This window comes from Drosophila virilis, chromosome 2 (assembly GCF_030788295.1).
Source record: "Drosophila virilis strain 15010-1051.87 chromosome 2, Dvir_AGI_RSII-ME, whole genome shotgun sequence".
NCBI classification, from domain to species: Eukaryota; Metazoa; Arthropoda; class Insecta; order Diptera; family Drosophilidae; genus Drosophila; species Drosophila virilis.
In genome coordinates, this window is record NC_091544.1 from 25,861,560 (window position 1) to 25,888,479 (window position 26,920).

Genomic DNA, 26,920 nt, shown 5'->3' on the forward strand with positions numbered 1-26,920 from the left:
ATGTGAATAAAAGAAATACTTTTAATTTTAAGTCTTTAGATTCTGTCAACAGCAACAGCACAAACTCGGCAACAGATGGCGCTGCAACAGCAAAGCTACTGTTAGAAAAAGCTCTGCTGCTTTACCCCTGCGCGTGTACTAAAAAGCTTTAACGCAGCTTGCGCGTCTGCCGAGCACGTTAATTAGGAATTTCGACGAACTGAAAATCAGTTGAAAACGAGATAACAAACCCAAAAGATACAAAGCGCAACGCTTAACGCTTGAAAATTGCATTAACAAATAAAATTCAATAAAAAAATATAAAAATAAAGCCGGAAAAAGGCAAGTGCAAGTGAGCAGAAGAAGAAAAAGCAAAAAAGTGAAAAAAGCTAAAAACTAAATATTGTCAGCATTATTATATTAAAATACAACCAAATTTCTTTTAGACCGATTTGTGCAGCGCAAAAGGCAACTAAGGCATTCCAAAAGTAACCAAAGTGAGTTGTGAAAAATAAAGTAAAAAGTGTATGCCTAAGAAAAGTCAATTGAAAAACGAGTACACACAACGAGCAAAAAGTTAAAACCCACATAAAAGTCCTGTTCTGAGTGCAGCACACACACACACACACACCCCCACAGGCTCTTTCAATATGGCGGATGTCATGGAGAAAAGCTCGGTGCTGGAAGCTGCGGCGCCCACATTGGTCGATCCGCGCCCAATGCAGCCTGTGCAGGCGCAGCTGCATCAGGAAGCGCAGCTACAGCAACAACAGCAGCAGCAGCTGCAACAACAACAACAACAACAACAACAACTGCAGCAGCAACAGCAACAACAGCAGCAGCAGCAGCCACAACAACTAAAAACGGAGCCGGCTCAAGCCGCCCGCGCTGGACAGGAGCAAAAAGGTAAGGGTTAGCAATTTCACATTACGCATACGCCACGTTAACATGCTGAAAATCAATTAATATCAGCTATGACTGCATTTGATATACTATATATGCGTATATAACTATCGCTCAATTAGCCAAAGTGTGGCGCACCCCAGGACTTTGATGGTTATATTAGCTTAACATGCACCATCCACAACCACCGCGCACCATCAACAGCTCACGTCATTTTGTGTACGACTTGCGCCTCTCAGCGGTTATGCAAATAGATTTGTTTTGCTTGTATACCCTTGCAGTGGGTATCATGATTTCGCCACGAAATGTGTAACGCATGTGGCAGAGAACTGCAAGCTCATATATATGTATGATGATACTAATCAAGTATATAAATATAAGATGATATATCGTATGATTTGATATATATACTTGATCAATCATGTATCATACCAAATACCCACAAAGACATTATATGATTAGATTCATCAGATGCTTTCAGCCAAGGGGGCAATCCCTTGCTTCTAACGTCACATTGACAACATTTGACAACTTTAATTCAAAGCATCAATAAAAAGAAGCCTTCGATGTCTGGAACCATATCGTATATAGGGAACTTGGCAGGAAGGGTACTTAATCTTCTCCCAGCATGAATGAAAATTTTCCTTTTTGTTGTTTGCACAACTGTCGAGCGGGTTGAAAGAGTTGTTTGTGCTTATCATGAGCGTCTGAAGAGCTGCGTTCACATTTAAGCCAGCCACAGGATGTTGCGCCATTGTCGAGCTAACGTTGCATAGGCGCAACGACCTGCAGCCGGCTGCTGCATGCCACAATTGCACTTACCAACCAAGCGTCCGTTTAAATTGTGCGCAGCCCCTGACATAAATCTAACGGCCTTTGTATCTATGATAAAAGCTATCAGCAACTTGAGTTGCGGCTGCTGCAACTGCACCTGCCCCCTGTTCCTAGCCCTGTTCCTGCCCCTGCCCCTGCCGCTGCCCCAGCTCTTGCCTCTACTGCCGGTGCTTGTGGTCGCTTTGCATATGACCTCGTTTCAATTAATCTAAATACCTTTTAGCGATGGTATCTTAACTTTGTCATTCTGCTAGTCACATGTGTTTGTTTTAATCTCTGATTAAATGAAATAGCAGACTTGTTTACATTTGATTAAAATGTGACCTGAAAACGAAAATTAAATTAAACTTATTTAAATTAAAATTATTAATGAAACAGTGATTTGCCTAAGCAATATGTGTGTTGGAATGGATGGAATTAAGAATATATGCATATAGTTAATTGGCTCTAGACTTGTTCAATGGGTTCAGGGTATACAAATGTTTGTTTTGTTTGGCACACTCACACAAACACACACACACACACACACACACTCGAATTCGTACTTGTACACCCCTGCCGCTGATTAAATCAAATGCTCAACTTAAGTGCAAACCGGCTCTGGTAAATAATGACAACAACAACAACGATAATAAAAACAACAGAAGTTGCTATTGTTTTGTGCGCTTTTACCTTAGTGCTAAATAACATAAACTAGCAGCAAAAACAAAGAGGCAAAAATAGAAATAAATATAGTTTTTGATTGCTATCAGTGATCTCCTTCTCTCATTCTCACTTATTCATTCATTCATTTACTCAGCTGAGCTGCTGACCTGCTCTGCTGTCATTCACATGAAGTCATCGTCGACGTCGACGTCGACGTCAGCGTCACCTAGTTCTGTCCCAGCTATTAGTTCAAAGCAATGTCTATATAATAATAATAATATAAGTATATATACTATATGGTTGCAAATATGCATGTGCCGTTTAATACCCTTGCAGAGGGTATTATAATTTTCTCAGGAAATGGCTAGCACGTTGAAGGAAACCCTTTGTATAGGGCATATATTCCTGATCGGTATCAAGTGACTTTGTAAACTAATCTCATTTAGAAAACTAACTAATCGTCTAACTTTCCCTTACGCAACCCTGATAACAATTGTTATATGAAGCTAAACTGTCTATTTGCAATGGAATAGATAAGTTCCACTTCACTTTTCTCTATGGGATTGTGGAACTTGAAATCACCTGTGTAAAGGTACATATTCTGATCATTTATTAGTTTGAATACGCTTTAAATCAGACCAAAACCTTTTTTATGTTTTTTTTTTAAGATACCTTCAGCAAGCTTATCAATTACGAGCTTTGGCATGCTTGTGCATTTGACTACTTAATCATATAACTAAATGGGAAAAATCCGTTAAAAATTAGTTGAATAGAAACATATTGCGTTTGAAAAAATCTCTAGCTTTACCTCATCGGATAAATTTATTATATATTTCCTTTGAGAACAATAGATCGGAAGCAAGGGTATTCCATCTGCGGCGTGCCTTTCCTTCTTGTTAACTTCATGACGCAATTGTAAGCTCTCTGGCGATAACTGTTAATCGTCTGGTCAGAGAGCTCTTCTACTTTATAAATAGACAACTGTCACCCACTCTTAAGTATTTGTTTTTAATTAACACAATTAACCAGCCAGCTGAACGACAATTTCTCATTTGCATGCGGCTTTTCACCGATGCATTTGTTTTGTCTTTGCATTTTTTTTTTCTCTTTTTTCATTGGTCGCTTTATTGGGGCCGTGCTAGTTTTTCCGTTTCTTTAGACAAAAAGAAAGAAAAAAAAAAAACAGTGAGTGAAACCGACTGCTTCATACTCTGCATATTGTGCAATATGCTAAACCTCTCGATAACTGATTTCTATATTTTCTATTTCAAAATATCTTGAATTTTTCTTTCAAGAGCATTTGAAAATTGTGCCTGGCGGAGTGCAAAAATATAAAAAAAAAAACAATTTGAAGTCATTTCAGTTTGTGATCTGGGTATTAAACGTCATAGAGAAAGAATACCCTCGCCTCTAGAATGACAAAATACATAAAATTACAAAATAAAAAGCAATTACCAAATAATTAGTCCCATATTTGTTTTAGCTACTGCCACGCCCTGCCTGAATCAAATGAAGCAAGACAATCAATTAAAAATTCCATGTACTATTTGTTAAACATGCGTGGGCCCTTATATGGACTTAATGCTTGCTTCGACTGACGATTTATTGATTTATATGTATGTTTGCATTTTATGACCGACTCACAGTCAAATAAACCCTCCTATGATCTGAAAACTCATTTACGATATGCTTGCAACGCAATCGTATTATTTTAGGTCTTGAGAAAAAGAAACTGCTAAGAAATGTGGAAATGATTTGAATTTTCGGATGTTGAATATTTAATTTATTTTCTTTATATATCATATCAAAATACTGATATGTATAAATATAGAATGTAGATTTCTTTATATTTATAATTTCCAGGCAGTTGCTTCGTTAGAAGCAATTGGGATCCAATATAAGCCTTGGCTACTGTTTTTAAAGTATCAGATTACTAAAATTAAAATTTAAAATTAAAGCATTCTCCTTCATGATAATAAGTTTCCCACAATTTGTTTGGACTATTTTCCCATCATGGGTCGAAATTTTACAATTCGCGTGCTTAGACAACTCTTCCTTATTTTAGAGATTCTTTAGTAACTTTTCAAAAGGCAATCCTTTTCAGTTTTTACTTTTCATCTTCGCTACCACAAACAAAATTATTTAAACGAAATCAGTCAACTTTACGTTTAAGGCTCTGCAGATAAACGTGAGAAAATTGATCTTGCGAGAAATATGGTCAAGTTCGGGGAAAAACTCTTCGTTCAGCTTGCGAAGCTCCTATGATAATGTACTGAAATGTTTGATATGTTTTGTTTTTCAGGACGCGAAATAGCTCTGTGATTCGGTAGTTCGTTTTATATGTCCAAATCGGGTAACATCTGCTGTTTGTGCAGAAATAATTCGAGTATGGCCGAAATGATGGCTAAATCCATTTTGCATACTTGCCATTATAGCTGAAAATAAATAAAATACATATGGATAGAATTTTAAAGTTATTTTAAAGTAATTAAGCCGCCGCATTAATCTGCTAGCAAGTTTTTTCGGACTTAGCGAATTTTGTTTAATTTTTTTTAAGAACCATCTTTAACTCGTTGGATACACTTATAAATACACACTTTTTGTACGAACCGAACATTGTACGGAAAAATTTAAAAGCTAAAAGCTACAACGGATAGGGTATATGATAGTCAGTCAGTTTAGTAGAGCAAACGCATTCTGTTTGTCATTTCAAAATCAAAGACTACATGAAAGCAATGGCAAATATGGCACGAGCATGAAAACTGTGCCAAATTACAGAGAGAGGGTGTTTATGTGTGTCTGTGTGTTTGTGAAGAATGACCCTTAATGCCAGCATAATTTGCATGCGAAGAGTTGCCCACAAATCTGTTCAGAAGGGTAGGTTCGACAATTGTAAATTACATGCACTCGATTTTAAATGCGCTTCAAAAATTAATATGGGAAGCTCGCACAAAGAGCATTTATTAAGCTGTGATTTGTGTGTCAGAAGGAATGTGTGTGTGTGTGTGTGTGTGTGTTTGTGTGTGTCAGGTGAATGCTAATTTGAGTGTGCGGCCTGCCAAATGCCGCATAGTTGCCGCTTTATTAATTAATTCAATTCATTTTGAAGCTCTCTGGCATTTAAAAGTTTGATCAATAAATTGCCGGCCACAAATTAATAAAGACATCAAATATGTATTACTAAGGTAGAAGGGGGTAGCTTGACTAATGGAAGGGGGTGGCTTGAGTAATGTGCCTGAGTGTTGGTTTAATTGTTTTCAGCTCTCAACAAAGTGTCGCTTGTCACGCAAAATGGCAAAGCAACCAGCCCTTAACCCGTTTCACTTAGCTAGGCTTAAGCCGCTTAACCCTTAGCCGGCTGCGTCCTCCTTGAACACACCCCCAATGGACAGTTCATTAAACTCGGTCAAAGCGCTTGAATTTGCTTTGATTTCATATACGACATTATGGCCAGGCCATCATCCGTGATGCCAACTCACTTTCGCCCAGAGAGATCTCACATGGGAGGTGGCTACGTGCGTCGGCTGGTTACCCAATGATGCCGCATTTGGCATAGCCGTCGCATAATTTGTAGTTCTTGTTGTGGCAATGCCATATTGGTGTTGCCGCTGTCGCCGCATTTGGCATAGCTGCGTGCGTGCGCCAGTTGCCACATTTTGTGGCAATCAATAAACGAAGTGCGTCAAAACTACAAATGTTCAAGCTAACCACCGAAGGGGCTATAAATATCATTCGACGATAAATTAACAAGAAAAAGAACAATTACCATCAAACTGTCGAATAGTAAATACCCTTGACAGACATACGATGCGCTTCTTAAGTTTCGGTATTGGCATATTATAATGCAATTGATAGTCTGTCAACAATATAGTAAAACTTTGTGGGTAACATAAAAGGATATAACAGTTTTTCGTATAGCATTGCATACCAAGTTTCATCTTGATTACTTCAAAACAAAATCAAGTTTACCTGATAATGGCCATAACTTTACAATTAATCCAAAGATCTAGCGGACCATACCTTGCTTGACATTGAGTTAATCTATCTATAATACAGTATGATACATTTTTAAAATTTGTCTAAGTTTTTAAAAGAAACATTCATCAAATGATTTAATTTTCTTGTTATAACGAATTGAATGACTTTCTGAAGCAATTAAGATTAATTTACTTCTAAAAGTTAAGTAAGTCTAAGCTGTCAAACTGAATTAAAAATATAATCAAAAATAATAAATATTAACAACAAATTTGTTTTGTTTGGTTTGCTTGGCCCCCTCAACAAAGATAGTGTAATTCTGTAACATAGTATTATTAACCCATTGTCTTTATCTGTGCTACATGCCTGTGATTCATCTTTTGCGACGTTATCTTTAAAGGGCTGTTAAGCACATACATGCGCAGTTGCCCAAAGCTTTTACCCACACACACACACACACATATACACACAGATGCATATGGACCCCTTTAGGCAGTCTTCTTTAGAGATTCCTCAAGTGTCACTTGTCGGCATCGCATTTGAACGAAAATGGAAAATGTAGAAAAAACTTTTGAACAAACTTGCTAAAATAATCAATGAACGTAGTGAAAGGAAAATTAACAAAGTATATATATATGTACATAAATATATATGTGTGTTTTGGTTATGTGTAGGTATATGGGTGTGTGTTACATTTATATAAATGCTAGCAAAGGGAAGCCAACAAAAATGCCGATAGATACACCGACAGCAGCGCAACCCCAAAAAAAAAAGCAAAACAAATGCTGAAAAGAGAGCCAAACGCGCTGCTGGCAGCATTAACAGTAGCAAGCAGCAGCAGCAGCAGCAGCAATAGCAGCGGCAGAGCCACCCCCGGTGTATGTGCGGGTGGTTCTGTTGTTGCTTTACCCATCAACTGCTATTTGTGTGCGAGTGTGCACAGCTCGCAAGTAAAGCACATTTCCCCTTCCCGTTAAGCTTTTAGCACAGCAGTTTAGTTTTTAGCACCAATAAAGCATATACTCATTTATTTAGACACCAACCAAAATGCATGTTAGTACACTGCAGAGCCGCTGTGTGGCGTCTTTAAATTTGAATGACATCCACACAAAAAATAACTGATATTTAAATCTTTATTTATTTACAGGTAAAAAACGTATGAATTTATTAAATTTGTTTGTAAAATGGCTTTGTTAAATTGGTATGTATTTATAAAACTTATATTTGGTGACATCTGATAAAGCGTTAAAGTAATAAATTAGATTATAAATATATATGTTTTTACTACGATAAAAAATATAAGAAAAGAATATGAGTTTTAAAATAATTTTAAAAATTGTTTTAAGCAACTTGAATGTAGTAACTTTAAATAGAATCAAAATAAATTAAAATTAATTGTAGTACAATAATTTAATTAAGATGAAAAGTGGCTTACAATACAGCGAGAGTCCAAACCGAAAAACGACTAAGCCATAGTTAGAAGCCGAATCAGCAGTTACTAAGTCTCGCCCTCAAGTCCAACATATGTCACTAATCCCAATAGGAAAATAGAAGGAAACGAGGTGAACTCATGCCACATCAACTGCTGCGTAGACATAATAACCTTGGCAATCGAATGAGCCACTAAACGATAACAAAGCCCAACTAGTCAGGAATTAAAGTTAACGCAACATGCAATAGACACCCCAATTCAAATCGTATAACCTCGCTATAAGCCCCAATGCCCCACTCCCTAGCCCTTGCCGTGACTTAGTCCTAGAATATGGGGGATTGCGTGACGCTAGCTTCTAAATATATGTACAACAATTAGTTACAAATCAAGGAACCTATGACAACAACACCTGAATAATAGACAACGTGTAGTATAAATTGTCTCTACTGTCTCGTAGCGAGCACGAGCACGAGCACCAAGCTGCCAGGGAGGGTTGCTTGTTAAGTTCAAAACTAACTATAGGACAGATTTAAAAAACAAAAATATTACCACATTTTTTCATATTCACATTTGTTACACTTCCATAAATATGTGGGTCAAGAATTGACCCTAAAGCATCATGTCAAGCTTAATTTAAGCAGTTACATTCTTGTTATTAGAAATTGTATGCCTTAGATAAAGCAAGGCTACAATTTCAACAAGAATTTTCTGAGTTCATGGGTCATGGTTTGAAACCTTGCCCGCCCTTAGATCCGGTTCGTTTACCTGGCTTATCACATCCGTGAACCTAAGTTTTAGTTTGAACCACGACTCAATTAATTTTCTATTTTCTATTACATTTTATTTTATATTTGCTGCTTGCCTTAAATTAATATAGAAACTAAAAAATGTTTCAAACAATATATTCAAATATCTCACAAAATTGGCTTAAATGCGTAAAAATATATTTTTATATGTTCAATTTATAGATTTTACAAATATACATACTATGCAAACCTTCAGCTCATTGATCAAAATGCATAAATTTCTTTAAGGCAATATAAATTGTACGATTGAAATAACGGAGAGCAGGTACGAAACTCCCCTCGTATAGGCGCATAATTTGTATATATTAAACATCATAATGCCATTAGTAAAGGAACAAGCCAGGGCATTGCACAGAGGCGCGTCTAATGCGCCCCTTGTGCTCATAAAATTAATCAAAGCCAAATGAGATTTGCATACAACAAACCTGAAACTGGGGCTGAGTTCTTGCCACATTGCCACATTGTTGGCGTGTTGAATTTGCATTTCGCTACGGCGCCCAACTAATAAATTTGTATGTCAATAGAATGAAGGAGGCCAAGACGGAGTCGCTGAATGGCCAGGTGAGCGCGCCTCGAACTGCGCAAGGACATTGCCGCTGCGAAAAGAAGAAGAGGAAAAATAAGAAGAAGCAGGGCGCATTCATATCCAAAACAAATTCTAAGTATTGTAATTCGAAATTTTTCAAAGCAAATAAAAGCAGTCGAGTTTTAACACTCGCGCCAAACAGTACGCAGCAAGCGCGTTGGCAAAAAAAAAAAAAAATAATAATAAAATAAGCAAAAAACAAAAGAAAACAAAGTGAAAAAAAAAGTGCATGGTATATATATTTGTGAGTGTCGTTTGTTGAAAGAAAAATCCAAAAAGAAAAAGCTCCCGCTGTGACGAGCTGCGTATCCTTGCGTTGAGCTCAAAGTGCAAAGTGCATTAGCCTGTACGTGGCCAAGTTATTGCCCTCTGGCTAGAGGAAAATCGATAAAATTGCAGTGTACAGTTGTTGTTTATGGCCAACTGCAACAATTGATAATAAGTCTGTGGGGCAACAGTGTCTAATGTGCGCTTTGTGCACACTCAGAGAAAAACGACGCTAGTATCAATCAAATCAATTGAAGATTCAAATTTCATATGCTTAGCTGCCTTACTCTTAATTCGAACACTCGTATTCTTGTAATAAGAAATTTAGTGCTTAAATCAAGCTTAACTGAGGCTGCAATTCTAGCCAAAATTGTCAGTGTTACGAAAGATTCGAACCTTTATCTCACTCTTAGATCCGATTCCACACAAGTTTTAAACCTTGGTTCGCTCTATTTTGTAATTTTAAACTAAATTTTTAAGTTTATTTTAATTTAGTATATTTTTTTTGGGAATTGTTTAAGTTTTGAATATTTGCCATCCTAAAATAGCATAAAGTCTAGAAACACAAAAATGATTCCAACAATATTTTTAAATATCAAACAAAAACAGAAAGGATAAGGGCTCAGTTTATAGAAAAAATTAAATTTGCATTTTCGCTAAGTGTATTCGCAGTGATAAAATCGCAACTGCATTGCCCCGTTTTGGAAAAACTTTGGCAACAAAACTCAATTGACTTTTGCTGCTTGCAAAGTTTGTTAACATTTGCATTTTGCATTTGGCCAAATTGCGAGTGAATTCTAATTGAAAAGAAAGGCGCGCGCTTAGAGGGTTACAAGTTACTTCTGTTTCTTGTTTCTGTTTGTTTTTTTTTTTTCTTATATGCCACAGCAGGGCAGGCAAGTGCGCAGTCATTGTGGCATCGAGTATACGTACCATGTGCCCCGACAATTGTTGATAATCAATTTCGCAAGTCTGTGCGGCAGTTGACATGAAAAACCTACTCTGTGGAATTTTTGCTGTGCAACGGCGGCCCAAACAAATCATTTGTGCCACTAATTTGGGGCTGCTTGTTGTTTTTTTTTTCTTTCCTTCTTTTTGGGGGGCCTGCAGCCGCGTGGCGCCTCGCGCTCAGTTGTGACTTTGCACGTGCGAAGGCCACGACGCGGCAGCAGCCTCAACTAACTGACTTAATATATAGTTTTAAGTGCTGCGTAGGGTTTGTAGTGCAATTTGATCGATTTAAGGCAAAACTTTTTGGCCTCTGCCCAAAGTTAATTACCAGGTAGTGCCGAGAACCAGTTCCAAAAACTAAAACTAAAACTAAAATCAAAATCAAAGCCTGAACCCCAACACATTGAAATGAGTGAAACCGATGCGGTGAGTCTTAACACTTTATTGGCCTTATTTGCATTTGCTTTCTGTACTTATCATAAAAATGTACTCAATTCTTAAGAACTGCACGCCAAAAGCACCAAAAACGCAAATCAAATTTATGCATAGATAACAAATGAAGAGGCAATTTGTGCTGGTCTTGTATCGTTTTTACGAAGAGCCCTGTTCCTAGCTTAAAAATCGCCACAATTTCGTAGCCGTTTATTAACTTCTTTTTAATACTAACATCCTATTCCATTGAGATGGGTTCATACATTATGCACAATAGTTTAGCTTGGCATTAAATAGACTTTGACTCCAAATAGAAAAAATTTAAAAATGCGATTTATACAAGAGACATTGAAGACACTCTCCAAATTGTTATAGATGCAATATTTTTGTTCGTTTGAAGTATTTTTCATACTTTTTTCGAAATCCAACACCATGTATTTAATAAAGTATTATTAGACAAAACTATTAACAAAGTTATGTGGCAAGTGGATGCTCTATAATAAAGTAAATCTTCTTAGGCTAAACTTAATTACTTTGGACGTGAATTTGCTTAAGTTTCTTTATTTATGAACATATATACTATTATCATATACTATATATATGTATGGCAAATATATATTACATATTTAAATATATGCTAGAAAATATGTTATTGTTTCTTGAAAATATTTGTAATAGTTTTAAGTTTATTCAAAGAATAAATATTTTATATATGTATACATATATAAATTTATGGATTTTGACACTGTTTCAAAGTTCAATATTATTTTTTGATTAATTTTAAATATGTTTTAAAATTAAGCTAAATTCGATATTTGGAGCTGCTTTCAATGTATGCGATTATTCTTCGTTCTAAGTTGAATTTGAGGCGATTTCAAAATTGGGAATCCGACATACGTGATTAATAATATTTCTACACATTATTGTATTGACCTTGGGAATCGGTTTGTAGCATGCCACCAGGCCAGACAGGTCGCAACAATTTCTGTGGCAACCAAATATGCGAAAGAACCCTTTGGAAAACCAAACAAAATCAAACAACAATTTGGCCAATGGCGCATTGGGGCTTCATTTTTATTTGGCTGGGCTGGCTTGGTAATTCGCCTGGTCTTAGAATTGTCGAACTTTTGTTGAATCAATAAGCGACAGGGCAAACGATTTGGGTCACATTCCAAGCAGCGAACGGAATTCATGACAAATTTGCCTAATGGTAACCCAAAACTCCCTCCAAAAATAAGCCGAAATACCAAAACAATAAACTGTAAACAAATGCAAAGAAGCCATCAAAATTGAGAGCTCCACTCGATAACCGACAATATATATTGAAATACGTACACCCACACCCATACCCAAGCACACCCGCAACCACCCACGACCACCCACTCACTGGCTTACCGTACATGCAGGCACGTATGCAAATGATGTGTTGCTGGCTTTCTGCTGCCCCACCTCCTTCGGGCTGGGGCTGAGCGGCAGCCAGGTATCGGATTACCCGACACTTGCACATTTCTGCACCGACACCGCAGGCGTTAGGTTCAGGCTCAGGTCGCACCGCTTTTTTCGAAAGTCTGCGGAATGTACAGCACAAACGCGTCCAACCAGCCGGAGCGCTCCAATTCCCAAGCAGCTCCAACTACAAGTTACTTGAGTCGCGAGGTACGCACTGCAGCCGAGCACACAGAGCCTGTCAATCTGACTCAGCAGCAGCTGCCCGTCACGGACTATGTCCAACGCTCCTATGTGGAGCAGCGTGCACTTCCCACTTCCGACTATTCCGCGCGCTCCCAGCTAGAACAGTCCAATCTCAGCACAGAACGCTTCATGCAGCAGCGGGCGCCGCCGCCTAATCCAGAGTATAACAGACCCCGAGCCAGCTTGGAGCGCACCGATTACACCGCTAAAGAACGCACCAGCACTGAAACCAACAACAACAGCAACAATTACAACGATTATGTGCTCCAGGAGCGTTCCAATCCCAACTATGTTTTGCCATCGCAGATGCGTCCAGCTGCGGGGCCACCACAGCACCGTCCGCCCTTTGCGGGCGCACGTCCCATGGTGGGCGTGGGGCCACGTCCACCGCTGCCGCCCAATATGGCAGCCAGGCCCATGCCACCGCCGCTGCGCCCAACCGACAGCAAGAGCAACTTGCTCATGGGCCCGCCACCACCAGCCATGCGGCCGGGCATGCCGCCCGCACGTATGCCCAACCAGGGCGGACCACTTAGCCCACCAGGGCAGGGCGCGCCCAGGCCTCAAGGCGGATTTCCCTGGTCGGCGGGAGGCATGCCGCCGCCACCGGGCGCACGTCCGCCACAGAACATGTCTCGACCGCCGCCGCCCACATTTGCGCGTCCCATGCCAGGGCAGCCGCTGCAGGCGCCTTTCCGTCCGCCGCTCTACAACCAGCAGCAGCAGCAGCAGCACCAGCAGCAGCAATTGCAACAGCTGCAGCAGCAACAACAATTGCAGCAGCCGCAGCAACAGCAGCATCAGCCACGCCCACCCTCAGCCAGCAGTGTGCACAATGAGGATGACGATGACGTCATCATGGGTCAAGCCTTAACCCCGCTCAAGAGCTACAGCATGAAGGCTGATCCCATGGGCTCCCCACTGCTAGAGGAAACAGAGCCCCCATTTGAAGCCACATCGCCAACAGATGCATTGCCCAAGTCACAGGGCGGTTACAGTAAGCACTAGTGGGCGTGTCCATTAATAAAGCCATTTCCCAAACACAAACACAAACACAAAAAAAATCTTGAGTGGAAGCTCGAAGGTGAAGCATAATTAATTCGATTCCCATTATATATTTGCAGAGGGTGACAATGACAGCGGCGTGGATGAATCGACTCAGGAGAAGGTGAGTTTCCGTTCGATACAAAAAACCAATCAAAAAACGGGTTATTGTTGGATAGTTAAATGTCTGGTGGCTCGTGGAGTTCATCTATTTTTGGTGCGTTGCTCTTAATTGAGAGGAAATTAGCTGACTGCAAATTAATTTAATTCAGTTGACCGCCGAACTGCGTCGCCCACTGCGTCTGCAGCTAGTTATACTCTTGCCAAGGGTATAACAAAAATATCGCGAAATGTGCAAGAAAAAAATAAATATATATTCGTGATCAGTAGAAACAGCCGAGTCGATATTTTCAGAATTGATAACAATTATTCAGGCGATTTTTAAGAAAACTTGATGAGCAAAGTATTTGTCCAATTCGACTGGATCGTATCACTATATAGTATAGTTGCAGTAAAACTGATCATGATCTCAACTAACCTCGGCATTTAGTAGTAGATACATATACATATATACATGAGTTAAGTTCTTATGCGAAAAATATTTTTTTCCTTCAAGATCTCTTAGCCAACGTGACCATGATTTAATTATATGAGCAATATCTTATTTATCAAACTGTAAATCTGTTTGAGCGTGCAAACATGTTCTAATCTACTTAAATTGAATCAAAATCCTTTTATTCAAGGGTATACAATCTTCGATAAGCCGTAGGCAACTATTTTTCTATTGTTCTTCATTTCGTTATGTTTTGCTGTGTTCACAAATCATAAATATCTGTAAATGGCAGCCGATTGCCGCCTTAACAGCGACCTCTCCACGCTCCATTAGACAGCGCCAGTTGCTGCTCCAGAGCTCTCGTTCCTCCTCATAGCTCAGAGTTCGCGGTTCGTGTGCAGACGCCAAAGTTCAGACAAAGTTGTGGCTTTACAGACGTCAGTTGGCGCAACGGAATAACCCAAAAGATACCTCAATTTGCATATATATCTATGTCTATATAGATATATACATACATATATATATACATATATATATATAAATATATGTGTGCGTGCATTATCGTCTTGTGACTAGGTCCAGAACTTTACAGGTGCGCAGTGTCGAAATCAACAAAACTTAATACAGTCAAACCACAGTAAAGCGAACGTAACTAAATTGTGTGCTGCTGATATACAAAAGGGTATTCAATCGTCTGCCTTTTTATCATTGTTTATACAAGTCTCCCGATTGCCCACAAATCAGAAGTTGTCTAAAAAAAAAACAGCTTGTTTTGCGTTAGAACTTTGATCTATGACACAGACATTTATTAGTGCCCATGCGCACCCCTTTAGGTTCGTTGTAGCCAAATACGACTGTACAGCAAATTGCCAAATGTAATGCGATTTACAAGCCAAGGTGGCCCGTCGCCAGATAAGTGCTGCCTGAGGCAAACACGAAACAGTTTGGGACTGGGCTTTGGCACAACATTTTTTATTTTCGGGGCGCCATGAGCTCTATAAATATCTGGGAAATAAATATCCATTCCATTCATATGCAAAGCGACACGAAGTTCGGAGGCCGTGACAATCGATAAAACAATGCATAAACTATGTGAATCCTTCGTGTCGGCCAAGTAGACGCACCTGGCACCAGACCAGTCAGATGGTCGGCTCAATGGAGACTCAGAGTCATAAATGGCATAGCGTTGACAACAGCGCTGCATATAACTATAATTATTGGCAGTCGTAAATTCTGAAATTAAAGCCTAACAATATGCATTTGATTGTAATGGCAGATGCGAGCTATCTGATTGTAAAGGCCAGACCAATTAGTTGACAATTTTTTATTCATTCTATTTTTGATTTTACCTAGGATCGCAACGGACCGCATTCGCCCAGCTCGCCGGTCAAGACGCCCACATCAAGCTCATCGAAGCCAGACAAGTCGGGCATATCGCGCCCTCCGAGTGCCACGCCCTCAAATAAATCAGCATCCAAGTCGCGCAGCGCCTCCAAGAATCGTTTGCTGCTAAAGACACCCGAGCCTGAGCCGGCCAAGAAAGGTGAATACCCTACTGATCTCAAATAAAATCCTCTGTATCTAATCCTCTTATTCTCAAATCCTTTGCCCTGTCAGTTCCAATGAACAAGGTACAGGTGGGACATGCCCCTTCGCCCAATCTGAAGGCGGTACGCTCCAAAATTGGTTCGCTGGACAATGCTACCTATAAGCCCGGCGGCGGTCATGTTAAAATTGAGTCCAAGAAAATTGAGATTAAGGCAGCGCCACGCATCGAGGCCAAGAATGACAAGTATATGCCCAAGGGTGGCGAAAAGAAGGTAAGTCTACGCCTGAGTTGAGGGTTTGGTTCTGTCTACAGACATGACAATCTGGCAACATAAATTAAAGATACCCTGTACCCAATGCGCAGACATGGGTATACCGAAGTCTTACAAATGACAAATAGCATTGAAATATTATTGATCAGCATTAACAGCAGAGGAAATCTAATTGTTCGTCTGTCTGACTGTCCGTTCGTATGAATTCAGTTACTTTAAGAGCCAGAGACTTCAAACTTGCAATGAAGTTTCTCATAAATAATCATTGCATACATAGTTCAATTTAAACACAAATTTAAATTACATCTTTCGGCCCAAATAAACATACAACAACTTTTCAAATAAATTCAGCAAGACTCAGCTACGCACAGGGTATCTACTAGTCAGGCCATCTCGACTAGCGCACTCTTAGCTTGGTTTTTAGTTTTTCAATTTTGAGAATTACTTATTTATATGAAACCAAAGAAAACGTAAAGTATATGATAGAAAATCAATTTCACGGTCGATTTGCGATTCAAGATATAGTCTGTATATATAATTGTATGTATGTATATGCATACACGTATTTAGGCACACATGTATTTTCCATGCATTCTTTTGTATCTTGTGTCGGTTTTGCTGTAGGAAATGCAATTACAGATACGCCGCGGCACTAAGCAGCATTATTTGATAGCCTTATGTAGCACATACCAAATCAAACTGAAACTAAACCTCTATCAATAACTTGAATTTGTAGCTGGGTGTGTTCTCTGATATTGAAAAATAAGAGCTAAAAAATAACTGAAAAAATAACTTATGCGCAGCTTTGCTTAATACCGTTCCTGATCCTCATGGCAATCAGTCCGGAACTATTTGCCTATACACCTTTGGCATTATAAGACAGATTGGATCAACACACGCCGACCCAATATATGTATATGTTCAGCTAGCGATGACAGAAACGTGATATCGATAGACGATAGATTAACAGGGTTGCTTTTACTTGCCATTGTGAATATCAAGTATTTGTCGAAAAACCCCCAAAAATGCAAATAGCTAAATAAGCTTTCTAAAGCCCGTCATTTGCAAATCTTAGCAGTTTTAAGTTGTCGACCTCTGAAAATAGCCGTATTTAGCTCAAAAATAGCTGAACCGGCAACACTGGTATCAGTTGCACACACATATTTGACTTTTAATTGTTTTGTATCTATTTGCAAACCACTAAACCACCAAACCACGCCCACATTTAAACACCACAAAATGCAAAAAAAAACCCCAAAAACCAATTTGTAGATAGTAACAACAAAGTTGCAGTGGAATGCAAAATCGAAAATTGGTTCGCTGGAGAATGCCGCCCATAAGCCCGGCGGCGGCGATAAAAAGATCGAGTCCCTCAAAATGGACTTCAAGGACAAGGCCAAGCCGAAGGTCGGCTCCAAGGACAATGTGAAGCATCAGCCCGGCGGCGGCGATATCAAGGTAAGCTTCAAGCCAAAACTTTTAGCGGATATCTGAATTGTGAATTTTAGCCCGGCGACATACGAGTACCGTTTCTTTTATCTCTGATTTATCTTTATAATTTTTACTCTCCTGAGCAGTAAGGAAGTTTTTTTTTCTTGTTTTTTGTGGTTGATGTTCCACTTTGATCTTAACTTTAACTGGCATGGGCATGGGCATGTGCCGTTCCAGCTGCGGCTCAACTGCATGTTTATGCAAAATACACTTTTAGTTCTTTTACGGCATGCTCTCAGCTTAATTATAAGGTGTTTGACCGAACCTAACACTTACACATCCATTCAAAAATTTGCGAAAAAAAAAAGAAACAAACTCAATGCAAATTTACAGAGCTATTCGTACAAGTTCCCTAACAACGTTGTCTATGGCGAGGGCTCCAAAATAGTCTGCCATCGTCGAATGCTGAATAATACGCGTCTGGATGAGAATTTATATAACGCCGACGATTAGTTTGGGGTAGTTGGGTACGTAAAGCTAAAGCTAAAGCTCAAGTCGCTGCACTTTAAATCGGTGGTAATACAATATCAGCATCTAACTAACCCCATTCGGTTCCATTTTAGCTAATGTTTTGGCTGAACTAGTAGCCTAGCATTGTTAATAGCTGTTACAGTAAGTTAAAGAGTTCCCCTTGTACACTCAGAGAAAAACGTGGTAGTATTATCGTTGAGTATTACCGAAATTCACTTTAAACCGATTTGGCCTGGAGAAATCTTAAATTCTTTGAATACTTTAAAAATAAACCCGAAATTAAATTTAAGCGTAAATAATGTCAAGAGAAATATATATGTATATACTAGCGGGTATTACCCGGCCTTGCCCGTGGCAATTTGAGCGTGAAACGTCACCCTCCACCCTCTGAACGCCATTTCCACCAAAGAGGCATATATTTTCCAAAAAGTGGGGAAACACCCCTCAAAATTTTCCACTTAACAAGTTCGCTCTTAGTAATCTGTACAGAGTGCGTGATGTTTTCTCTGAGTGTACCCATATTAACATGTATATTAGTCAATCTATGGGAACGATTTAACTTGTACTAGAAATTGTATAATTTTCTAATTGATTGACCATAATTAAACAAATATTTGGATTATATACTTTGCTTTAACCATAAAAATATGTGCCTTTAACAAATGATCACAAACATAAAAGGATAACAACACAAAGAATGTAAGTAGTTTCAATAAATTGTCTGTGCCAAATTAATTTGTATATGTTTAATGTGCACTTCTGTACAAAATATGCTCGTTGTCTATAAACAATTTTCCTTATTTGGTTTTTTTGGGACACATAATCTCACTTTTTGAAGAACCGTGTCAAAAGTAAAACTTTAATCACCCCAGTAGAAATGTAGTCTTGTAATTTCATGCATATGTTTTCTCCACATTTTCAGTTTTCAGTAAATGTTTCTGTGTTGTTTGCGCTGTATAAAGAAAAATTCTAAATTGCAGTTATATCAACGATTGGCATTACGATCCGCTGTCGTGTGTTCATAATACACGAAATTCCTTACCAAAAATATACATAAATAAATAAAAATATATACAGAAATATACGTATATAGTTGAGAGTTGCTAATCAATTTCTGTGCGTTGCCGGTGCTGCTACAATTTCAGATACAATCGCAAAAAATAGAAATTAAGGCACAAAGCAAAGTTGGCTCGATGGATAATGTTAAGCACAAGCCCGGTGGCGGTGAGAAGAAGATTTTCGATGATAAGGATTATTTGAAAAATGTTGAACACTCTGTTGCACTGACAACACCACCAACACAGGTAAACAACAAACGAAATAGTGTCGAAAGCATTTTTCGTAGAACATTTTTAATCTGATTTATTCAATTTGTATTCGCATTTGATTTCATTACGAAACGCCCAAATCTCCAATCGATTCATACATCAATCAATTCATATACATCATCTGTACATATACAAATGACATCCCATTTTGTGTTTAGCTCAAGAAATTCATTTTTTAATCGTAATTATAATTGCAATTGTAATCGCGTTGGCATTTGTTGTTTTCATTTATTAACGTGTACTCTATATGGCATATGATCAAGTAATATCTGAGAGCACCGCACCCAAAAAAAAAAAAACAAATAAAAAAACAAAAAAACAGCACCCACAATAGCTTACGAACCACCGAGAAAATTAATAAACAGCTCTTGCTAACTTTTCCTATAAATTAAACCCATAACAATTCATACCGCTGACTGAAGGCAAAGCAGATAACATCTGAATAGCTCCAAAATTTATGTACTATAATACCAAAATGTATTTTATGGCACTATCAAAACACATACACATTTTATAGCGGGTGTTATTTATTATTTTCATTGTGAATACTTTCAAGTTTTTTGTTATTTTATTTTACTTTACATTTTAAAATGAATTTCTTACAAACTCAAACTGAGATGCATTGGCAAAAACAAAAATTGAATATCGAATAGAAAATTAATCTATAATTAAAAAAAAAAAGCGCGCTTCATATTCATACTAAGCATATAAGATCTCGTACTCGAAGGCGTGTTTAACATTTTACACACATTCACTTCTCTATCTTTCTCTCTTTCTCGCCCTCTCGCTCTCGCTCTCGCCCTCAATATATATAATATCGCGTAACGATCCATCTGGAACTCGTAGTTTGCGACGCAGGGTCGCTTGGTTGCCACCATACACCTAGAATTCGGTCTTTGTAACTCAGACTGTGTGTGTAACGATATATTTGATTCGCTTTTTAAGTGAAATTCCTAAACACGAAGACATGAAAATCAAAAAACTAAAACCATCAATAACAAACCAAAAAAAAAAAAAAAAAAGAACATTAAAATATAATTAGCTTTACTTAACGTTTGATATGAGGTTTAAAACTGAAGAAGCAAAAGTATATACAACATCTCAAATTTTGTTTTTTCAAAAGGAAAAACATTTAAAGCAAAATATCTCAAATGAGTTTGCAAGAGTTTCTATTTTCAATTATTTTAAAGAAGAACAAAATAAAACAACAAGTTTGTTAATTTCGGCTAGCTGAAATTTGTTTATACCCTTTCCAATGTTAAGCCCCTTGGAAAATGTATGAATCTCGTAACATTCGTAACAAGAGATGTTCGCCAAACTTTTGTTAATTCCTTTAGTATTTAAGTGAAAGCAACACGCCAATCGAGTATTATTTATGGCAAAAGTCAATACTTTTATACTACATAGATTAGTACAAATTTTTAAAAGATATTGGTGTGTACACGAAATATAATACAGTTACTGAACAATAGCAATAGAAATGCTCAATCCAATATATATATAAATATATATATATATGTATATATACATATATATATATCTGTATATGTATAATCTGATGATAGTGAAAGTCTGTCCAGCATTTAAAATCATGAAAAGTGCAAAATGCTTTTGCTCTCGCCCTCATTTCATACACGAACCTATGTAATACGAATTTAATTGGGTTTGGCTTGAACTCATCTACATAAGAATTAACCAATTTAAGTTATTTTTTTTTAGTTCATTTTTATTTCATTTGAATACTAAATATTTATTTATTTCTATTTGAATTTATTATAGGAATATATATATACATTTTATTAGTCATAGTCATACGAAAACTCTTAACCAAGTGCATTAAATTCGAAACAGAAAAGAACCGTATACTCGTACTATACTAATGTGACGTCCATTAAACCGACTTCTAGTTATGAAACGATGCGATTTTATGCCATATTTTCGTATAACGCTCACGATTAAAGTCCTGTAAGTTTTTGCGTGCGAGTTGAAAACTCTTGTGTGCATTGCGTATCTTTTAACAGTGCTGTGATAGATTAACCGAACCGAACCGTACCATACCATACCGAACCGAACCGAACCGTACCGTACCGTACCAATAACTGATTTGATCAAAAAGACAATATAAAGACAATTTAGTGTTTATATTGTCTTTGATCAACCCAACGCCCATATATGGTGTCCCGGTTTCATATGGAAAATTGTGCTTGCTGTGCTCAGTTTGCTTACCGTTTTGTTTGATGCCCTTTAATTTGTCATTGTTTTGCCTGAGTTGATTTTTAATTAAATGTTTTATGTTTGCCATTTGATTATTTAAACGATATTATATTTTTATCTTGAACGCAGAGTCCACAACCATCCATGACGGCTTCAACAAGCGGCGCTGATGAAAATTTAAATCAACAAAGTTAAATCCAGTCCAAATATGCATGTTGAGCTGAAGTTTTACTTTCGTTTGATGCAAATTTGCAAATTACATAAATTGCAAAAGAAGAAAAAAACTAAATTGAAAATAACAAATAAAAAAAAAAGAATTTTGAACAAAGCTTATTTGAAAAATGTAATCTTAAGCAAAAGTTACACAAATTGAAATATATGCAATAATTACCACACAATACGAGTATTTACTCAAAATTAAATTGTGCAAGCACACAACACACACTCCGTTACAAAAATAAAATAAAATAAATTATATGATTAGTTGATCTATGCACTATTTATCAATCAGATACCAAGGCAAATGCATAAACTATATAAATCTTTATATACAAACAATAAGCAAATTTCATATACTACAACAAACATATATATTGAAAAAAATAATTAAAATAAAAAAGAAAGTATCTAAAGTAATAAGAAATTATACAAAGCATAAACAGTTAGTTATTTGCATATATATATATATATATATATCAACTGTGTGCTTTACGTGTAGTTAAATGTGTTGAAAAATAAAATGAAAAGTGAAACATGAAAACTATCAGATACAAGTTCGCAATTCATATACAAATTTAGATACTTTTACTTTTTGCAAAAACCGCAACCGATTCGAGTACCACAATTTAAGCATACATATTATATGATATATATTTTATAATTTGTACGAGTAAACATAATAATTAGACAAATGCATCATTCTCACAATTTATTTACACCACTCTCCTTTGTTACAAAAATGTAAGAACAAAAAAAAAAAACAAAAAAAAAGAGAATTTCAAGCGTAATAAAACAAATCTTTTTTCATTTACCAAATATAAATTACTTGGCGTTAAGTGCACTTAGTAACTCTCAATTCTGACAGCCAATTTGGATATATATTTATATATATGTGTAAGCGTAACTATTTGGTAGCAAGCAAAGCCACGTCCACGCCGCAAGCGTATCAAATGCTACACACACACACACACAAGCGCACATATATCAACCACATTTGGATGCATTGGTAAACAGAGAAGCGAACAAATTTTGACCTAGCCCAAAAAAGTAAATTGTAAGTTTCTATCTGAAGTTAGTTTTGAAATTTGAATTTACGTTATTTCTAACGATCAGTTACATTTTTTCTTTTGTGCTGGCATTTTACTACAATAACGGTCTTTTTCGCTCGTCCTCACAGTATTGGAAAGCGCCGCGCATACAACGTGCCACAACACTGACCTCATCCATGTCCTTGCCAGCGGAATGCCTAGTGCTATCCGTTTCGATGCCCTCACTGAACTCCGAGCCCAAACGCCCCAAGAGTGCGGGCGCCAAAAAGAAACCCGGCCAGGCTGTACATCCCAAGCCCTTCCGTTTGTATTGAGCCACGCGCCGCCACCAACACCACGCTGCACCATAATCGTTGCACCGATAGATCTCCTCTATATATATTTACGATATGGAATTGTTAACAAGTTGAAATCGTGGCACGCGGCACTTGAACCCAAAACTAGATTGTTATTTGTTTACGACAAATTGAAGAAACGTGGCATTTAAATAAATAAAAGAAATTTTAATAACTAGGCAATGTTGAGCACACAAATCGAACAGTTTTTTTCTGATTTTATTATAATTACAGCATTGTATATATATATATATACTTAACGATAACTCGTTAGTAGATAATCAGTTACGGCTGTTGCGTACAAAGACGCTCGCCATTCGTCGTTTTAAATTACATTTACATGAGTTTTCGTTAGATTTGTTCTCTTCATAAATATAATCGATATAAAAAATTGTTGTTCGAATTGCTAATCGAGTTGTTTACAAAATTTTGTGCTTGTGTTTTTGTTTTTGTTTATTTTTTTTTTTTTTTTTTTGATTCGAGTCAAGTCACATTTAAATGCAGTTTTGCCATGCCATTTCCATATCCGTTTTCCATATACACTTTTCGCTATACTTAAGCCGTAAAAGTTTTTTTTTACATTTCAATATTAAAGTTAGGGACAATAAATAAGTTATTATAAAATAAGAAACAACAGTTGTTACAATTTGAAAAGACAATTTCAAATGAGCGTCAGTTAATTGAGATTATTACAAGTAATTTGAAAAAAAGTCTTAGCTAATGTATAAACGCGTTTTATTTAATTATATTTGTTTTTTTTTGTTTTCTCTAAGAGCTCATCGTCAAGTGTTTTGGCTATTGTTGAAAATTAGGAAACGCCTGGGCTACATTATAATTATAATACATTTAATAAACAAATTAGGAATTGCTTAGATATTGTTCTCTATACTTTAGCACTGATATGCGAAACCAATGTTTCGTTGGTTTCTGGTTTTTTCTTTTAGTTATTTGCTGCTGCTCTTGATTAAAATTAGTACAATACATTCGATTCAATTGACTAGATTTCAATATGGGTGTAGCTGCTTTTGAATTATGGTTTAAGTGCTGCTGCTTTTTTTATGTTAATTACTTTTAGTTTTCTAATGGGAGGGAGTCGTATTGTGTTTTCTTTTGTGCCATGCGGTTCTCAGTGAATTATGCAAATAATATTTAAACTTATACATATTCAAAATTACAGAGTAAAAAAATGATAATGCTCAATGAATCAAGTGCGCAAGTTGTGATTTGTTGTTGATTTGTTCACGCTTAGGTAGAGATACGTAAGGGCGTTCCATTTTATCTGTGTGTTTGTTCTCTCTGCTGGTTCTGAGTATTCTCTGATGCCGATTTCCGCTGCTTATTTACATAACTAAACACTTTCGCTGGCGTCGCTTTAACGGCTCCGGCTTCAGCACCGCGCGCACCGCCTCCTCGAACACCTAAACAAATAGAGAATCGGATTGAAATAAAATTGTGTAGCCGTTGCCTTGGTGTGTCACTTACTTGCTTGAGTCCGCGCTGTGTCAGGGCGGAGCACTCCATGTATTTCACAGCGCGTATTTTGTTCGCAAGCTTCTGGCCTTGTTCGCGCTTAAGCGGCGTCAACCCCTGCTCGGCCAGGCCGCTCAATGTCTCGCGATCGTCACGCAAATCGATTTTGGTGCCTGAAAGCAAGAGGAAGACACCGCAAAGTCATGCCACACCTGAGAGCTAAAATCGCATCCACACACTTACCCACTAATATGATGGGCGCGTCTGGGCAATGATGCTTGATCTCTGGATACCATTTGGAGGTGACATTTTCGAACGATGAGGGGCTCGCAACGCTGTAGCATATCAGGAAGACATCTGTCTGTGGATAGGAGAGCGGCCTCAACCGATCATAGTCCTCTTGACCGGCTGTATCCCATAGGCCGAGTGACACTTGTATTGTATCCACTTGCATGGGTGCGGAGTAGTTATCGAAGCTGTCCGGAAATGAAGGGATTGCATACAAATATGATTAGAGAAGATCAACGAGTATATGTACAGAGTTGGAAAACACTTACACTGTAGGCACATATTCACCGGGAAAACTGTCTGTTGTGTAGGAGATTAGCATGCAAGTCTTTCCGACGGTACCGTCACCAACGACGACACATTTTATGGGTCTTCCGGTTGACATCGTCGAGTCGTGACTGTATTTGCTGAATGAGCGAAATGTGAATGTGAGTGTGCTTTTCGTCAGAATATCTTGTTTTGAATGAATGCGTGCGCATTTAATTCAATTAATTAAGCTATACTTGAGGCAATAAACTCTATACCCAACTCTCTACATCTTATCTGACGGCGCAATGATATGTATGTATGTAAGTAAATATATAAATATATACATATATCTGAACAAACGAACACACACTGACAATTTAATTACTTTTAGTGCCACGGCGAGTGTACACTTATATACATATATTTATATATACGATCAAAGGCTGGCATCAAAAGGTGTGTCCCAGCCGCAAACATAATAAAACGAAAGTTTTATATACACTTCAGGGCATTTTCTTTGTTTTTTGCAAATAATATTTACGAAAATAGATCATGATGCGGTAAAGACTGCGACACACATAGAGAAATTGCGGAACACCAATATCTAGATACCCTTACTTATTGAAAAATATCTAAAAGAAAACTGAGAAAACCATAAATCCATATTTATTCGGAAGCCTGTCAGATGTACATATGATATATTGCACAGATCTGGTCGCTTCAGGCATATTTTATATATTATATAATAAACAACAAAATAAATAGGTATATATCTATATGAAAATATTACTGGGTTGAAATGAAATAGTATCTCAGAAAATATGGTGCCAACTGTATGTGCGTAGAGAGTGTAGTAATAATTTTAAGCCTGCAGAATTTGCTAGAAATTGATTTAAGCTATCAATTGATCATGAATACACATATGTACATATAGTATGTACATACATCATTATATACACTATTTTCAACTTAGGGATGCCTCCTTCAATGTGTTACAGATTTCATCACAAAATTAAATTACTCTCTCTCGTACTCTCACTCTCTTTCTCTCTCTACGCACACACACGCGCGCACACACAACAGCAAAATGGCAATAGTGTCGTCGACAAGAGCCCTCGGGGGCGCCAATGGAGCAGTGCGTCTGAATGGGCGTCGAGGCAAACTGGAGGGGCGGCAACAGACGAATGCGCCCAAATGTTGGACGGACGCGCATTGTTAAAAATAGACACAATTAAGTACTAATAATGCAGGCGGTGGCAGCGCTTGCGACCCCGCCACAGACAAGCGGCTGGGCTTTAACCGTAATTTGTAATGCCAATTCAATTACAGTTTAAGTGAAAAAGCAGCGGACATATCATTGCAGGCACATGCAATGCAACTGCAGAGCAGGGCGCGCTGATCTCTCCCTCTCTCTTATTGTTATGGTCGAGCGCTGCTGCAGCGCTGGACATTCGTCACTTTCGCTCTGTTGTTGTTTTGCTCTCAGCGGGCGCCGCAACCGCAGGCCGCTGCAAGCAGCTGCGGCACGTTCACATTTTGCGTGCAGTTTAGCTTATATTGATATACACAAGCAAATGTATATGTATGTATATAACCAGGTTAATACCGTTTCTTAACTATCCTTTGTCTGCGGCGGCAGATTGGAATCGTGTATTGTATTCGAGCTGTTTTGTACTATGCTTATATCACTGGTATTTGTATTTGTATGCAGCACACACTTATGCACATGTAATGCGTTGGTAAACACGCATACACACACTAACGTTTCAACTAACTTTAACACTATTTTATTATTATTTTTATAAATTAATAATTATTTAAGTGGCAGCGCAGCGTTTGTATTTTCTTTAATTCTGCTTTTTTGTTGTACACCAACACTCACGCACA

General features: G+C 37.6%; 2 protein-coding genes across 16 annotated transcripts; one reads left to right on the forward strand and one right to left on the reverse strand.

The window, feature by feature from the left end:
* Positions 1–224: 224 nt before the first annotated feature.
* tau (microtubule-associated protein tau) lies at positions 225–23,493 on the forward strand. Of its 15 annotated transcripts, none has more exons than XM_070207765.1 (9): positions 225–321; positions 426–885; positions 13,627–13,670; positions 15,453–15,642; positions 15,717–15,919; positions 17,192–17,377; positions 18,563–18,580; positions 19,027–19,185; positions 22,820–23,178. In XM_070207765.1, exons 2-9 carry the CDS (start codon positions 630–632, stop codon positions 23,003–23,005), a joined length of 1,242 nt encoding a protein of 413 aa, XP_070063866.1. In that variant the 5' UTR covers positions 225–321; positions 426–629; the 3' UTR covers positions 23,006–23,178. The 15 variants fall into 15 exon arrangements, 14 of the variants coding, with proteins under 14 accessions (XP_070063866.1, XP_032289755.1, XP_032289756.1 ...); XM_032433863.2 differs by lacking the exons at positions 225–321; positions 426–885 and adding exons at positions 10,627–10,804; positions 12,809–13,499 and having other exon boundaries at positions 22,820–23,205; XR_001449937.3 differs by lacking the exons at positions 225–321; positions 426–885; positions 22,820–23,178 and adding exons at positions 12,343–13,499; positions 20,989–21,174; positions 21,553–22,465.
* A 251-nt stretch (positions 23,494–23,744) lies between these two features.
* Positions 23,745–26,918, reverse strand: Mtl (Rac family small GTPase Mtl). The gene is made up of 5 exons (XM_002055955.4): positions 26,640–26,918; positions 25,054–25,191; positions 24,740–24,972; positions 24,509–24,669; positions 23,745–24,444 (listed from the first exon to the last, which is right to left on the reverse strand). Exons 2-5 carry the CDS (start codon positions 25,167–25,169, stop codon positions 24,367–24,369), a joined length of 588 nt encoding a protein of 195 aa, XP_002055991.1. The 5' UTR covers positions 25,170–25,191; positions 26,640–26,918; the 3' UTR covers positions 23,745–24,366.
* Between the last annotated feature and the right edge of the window lie 2 nt (positions 26,919–26,920).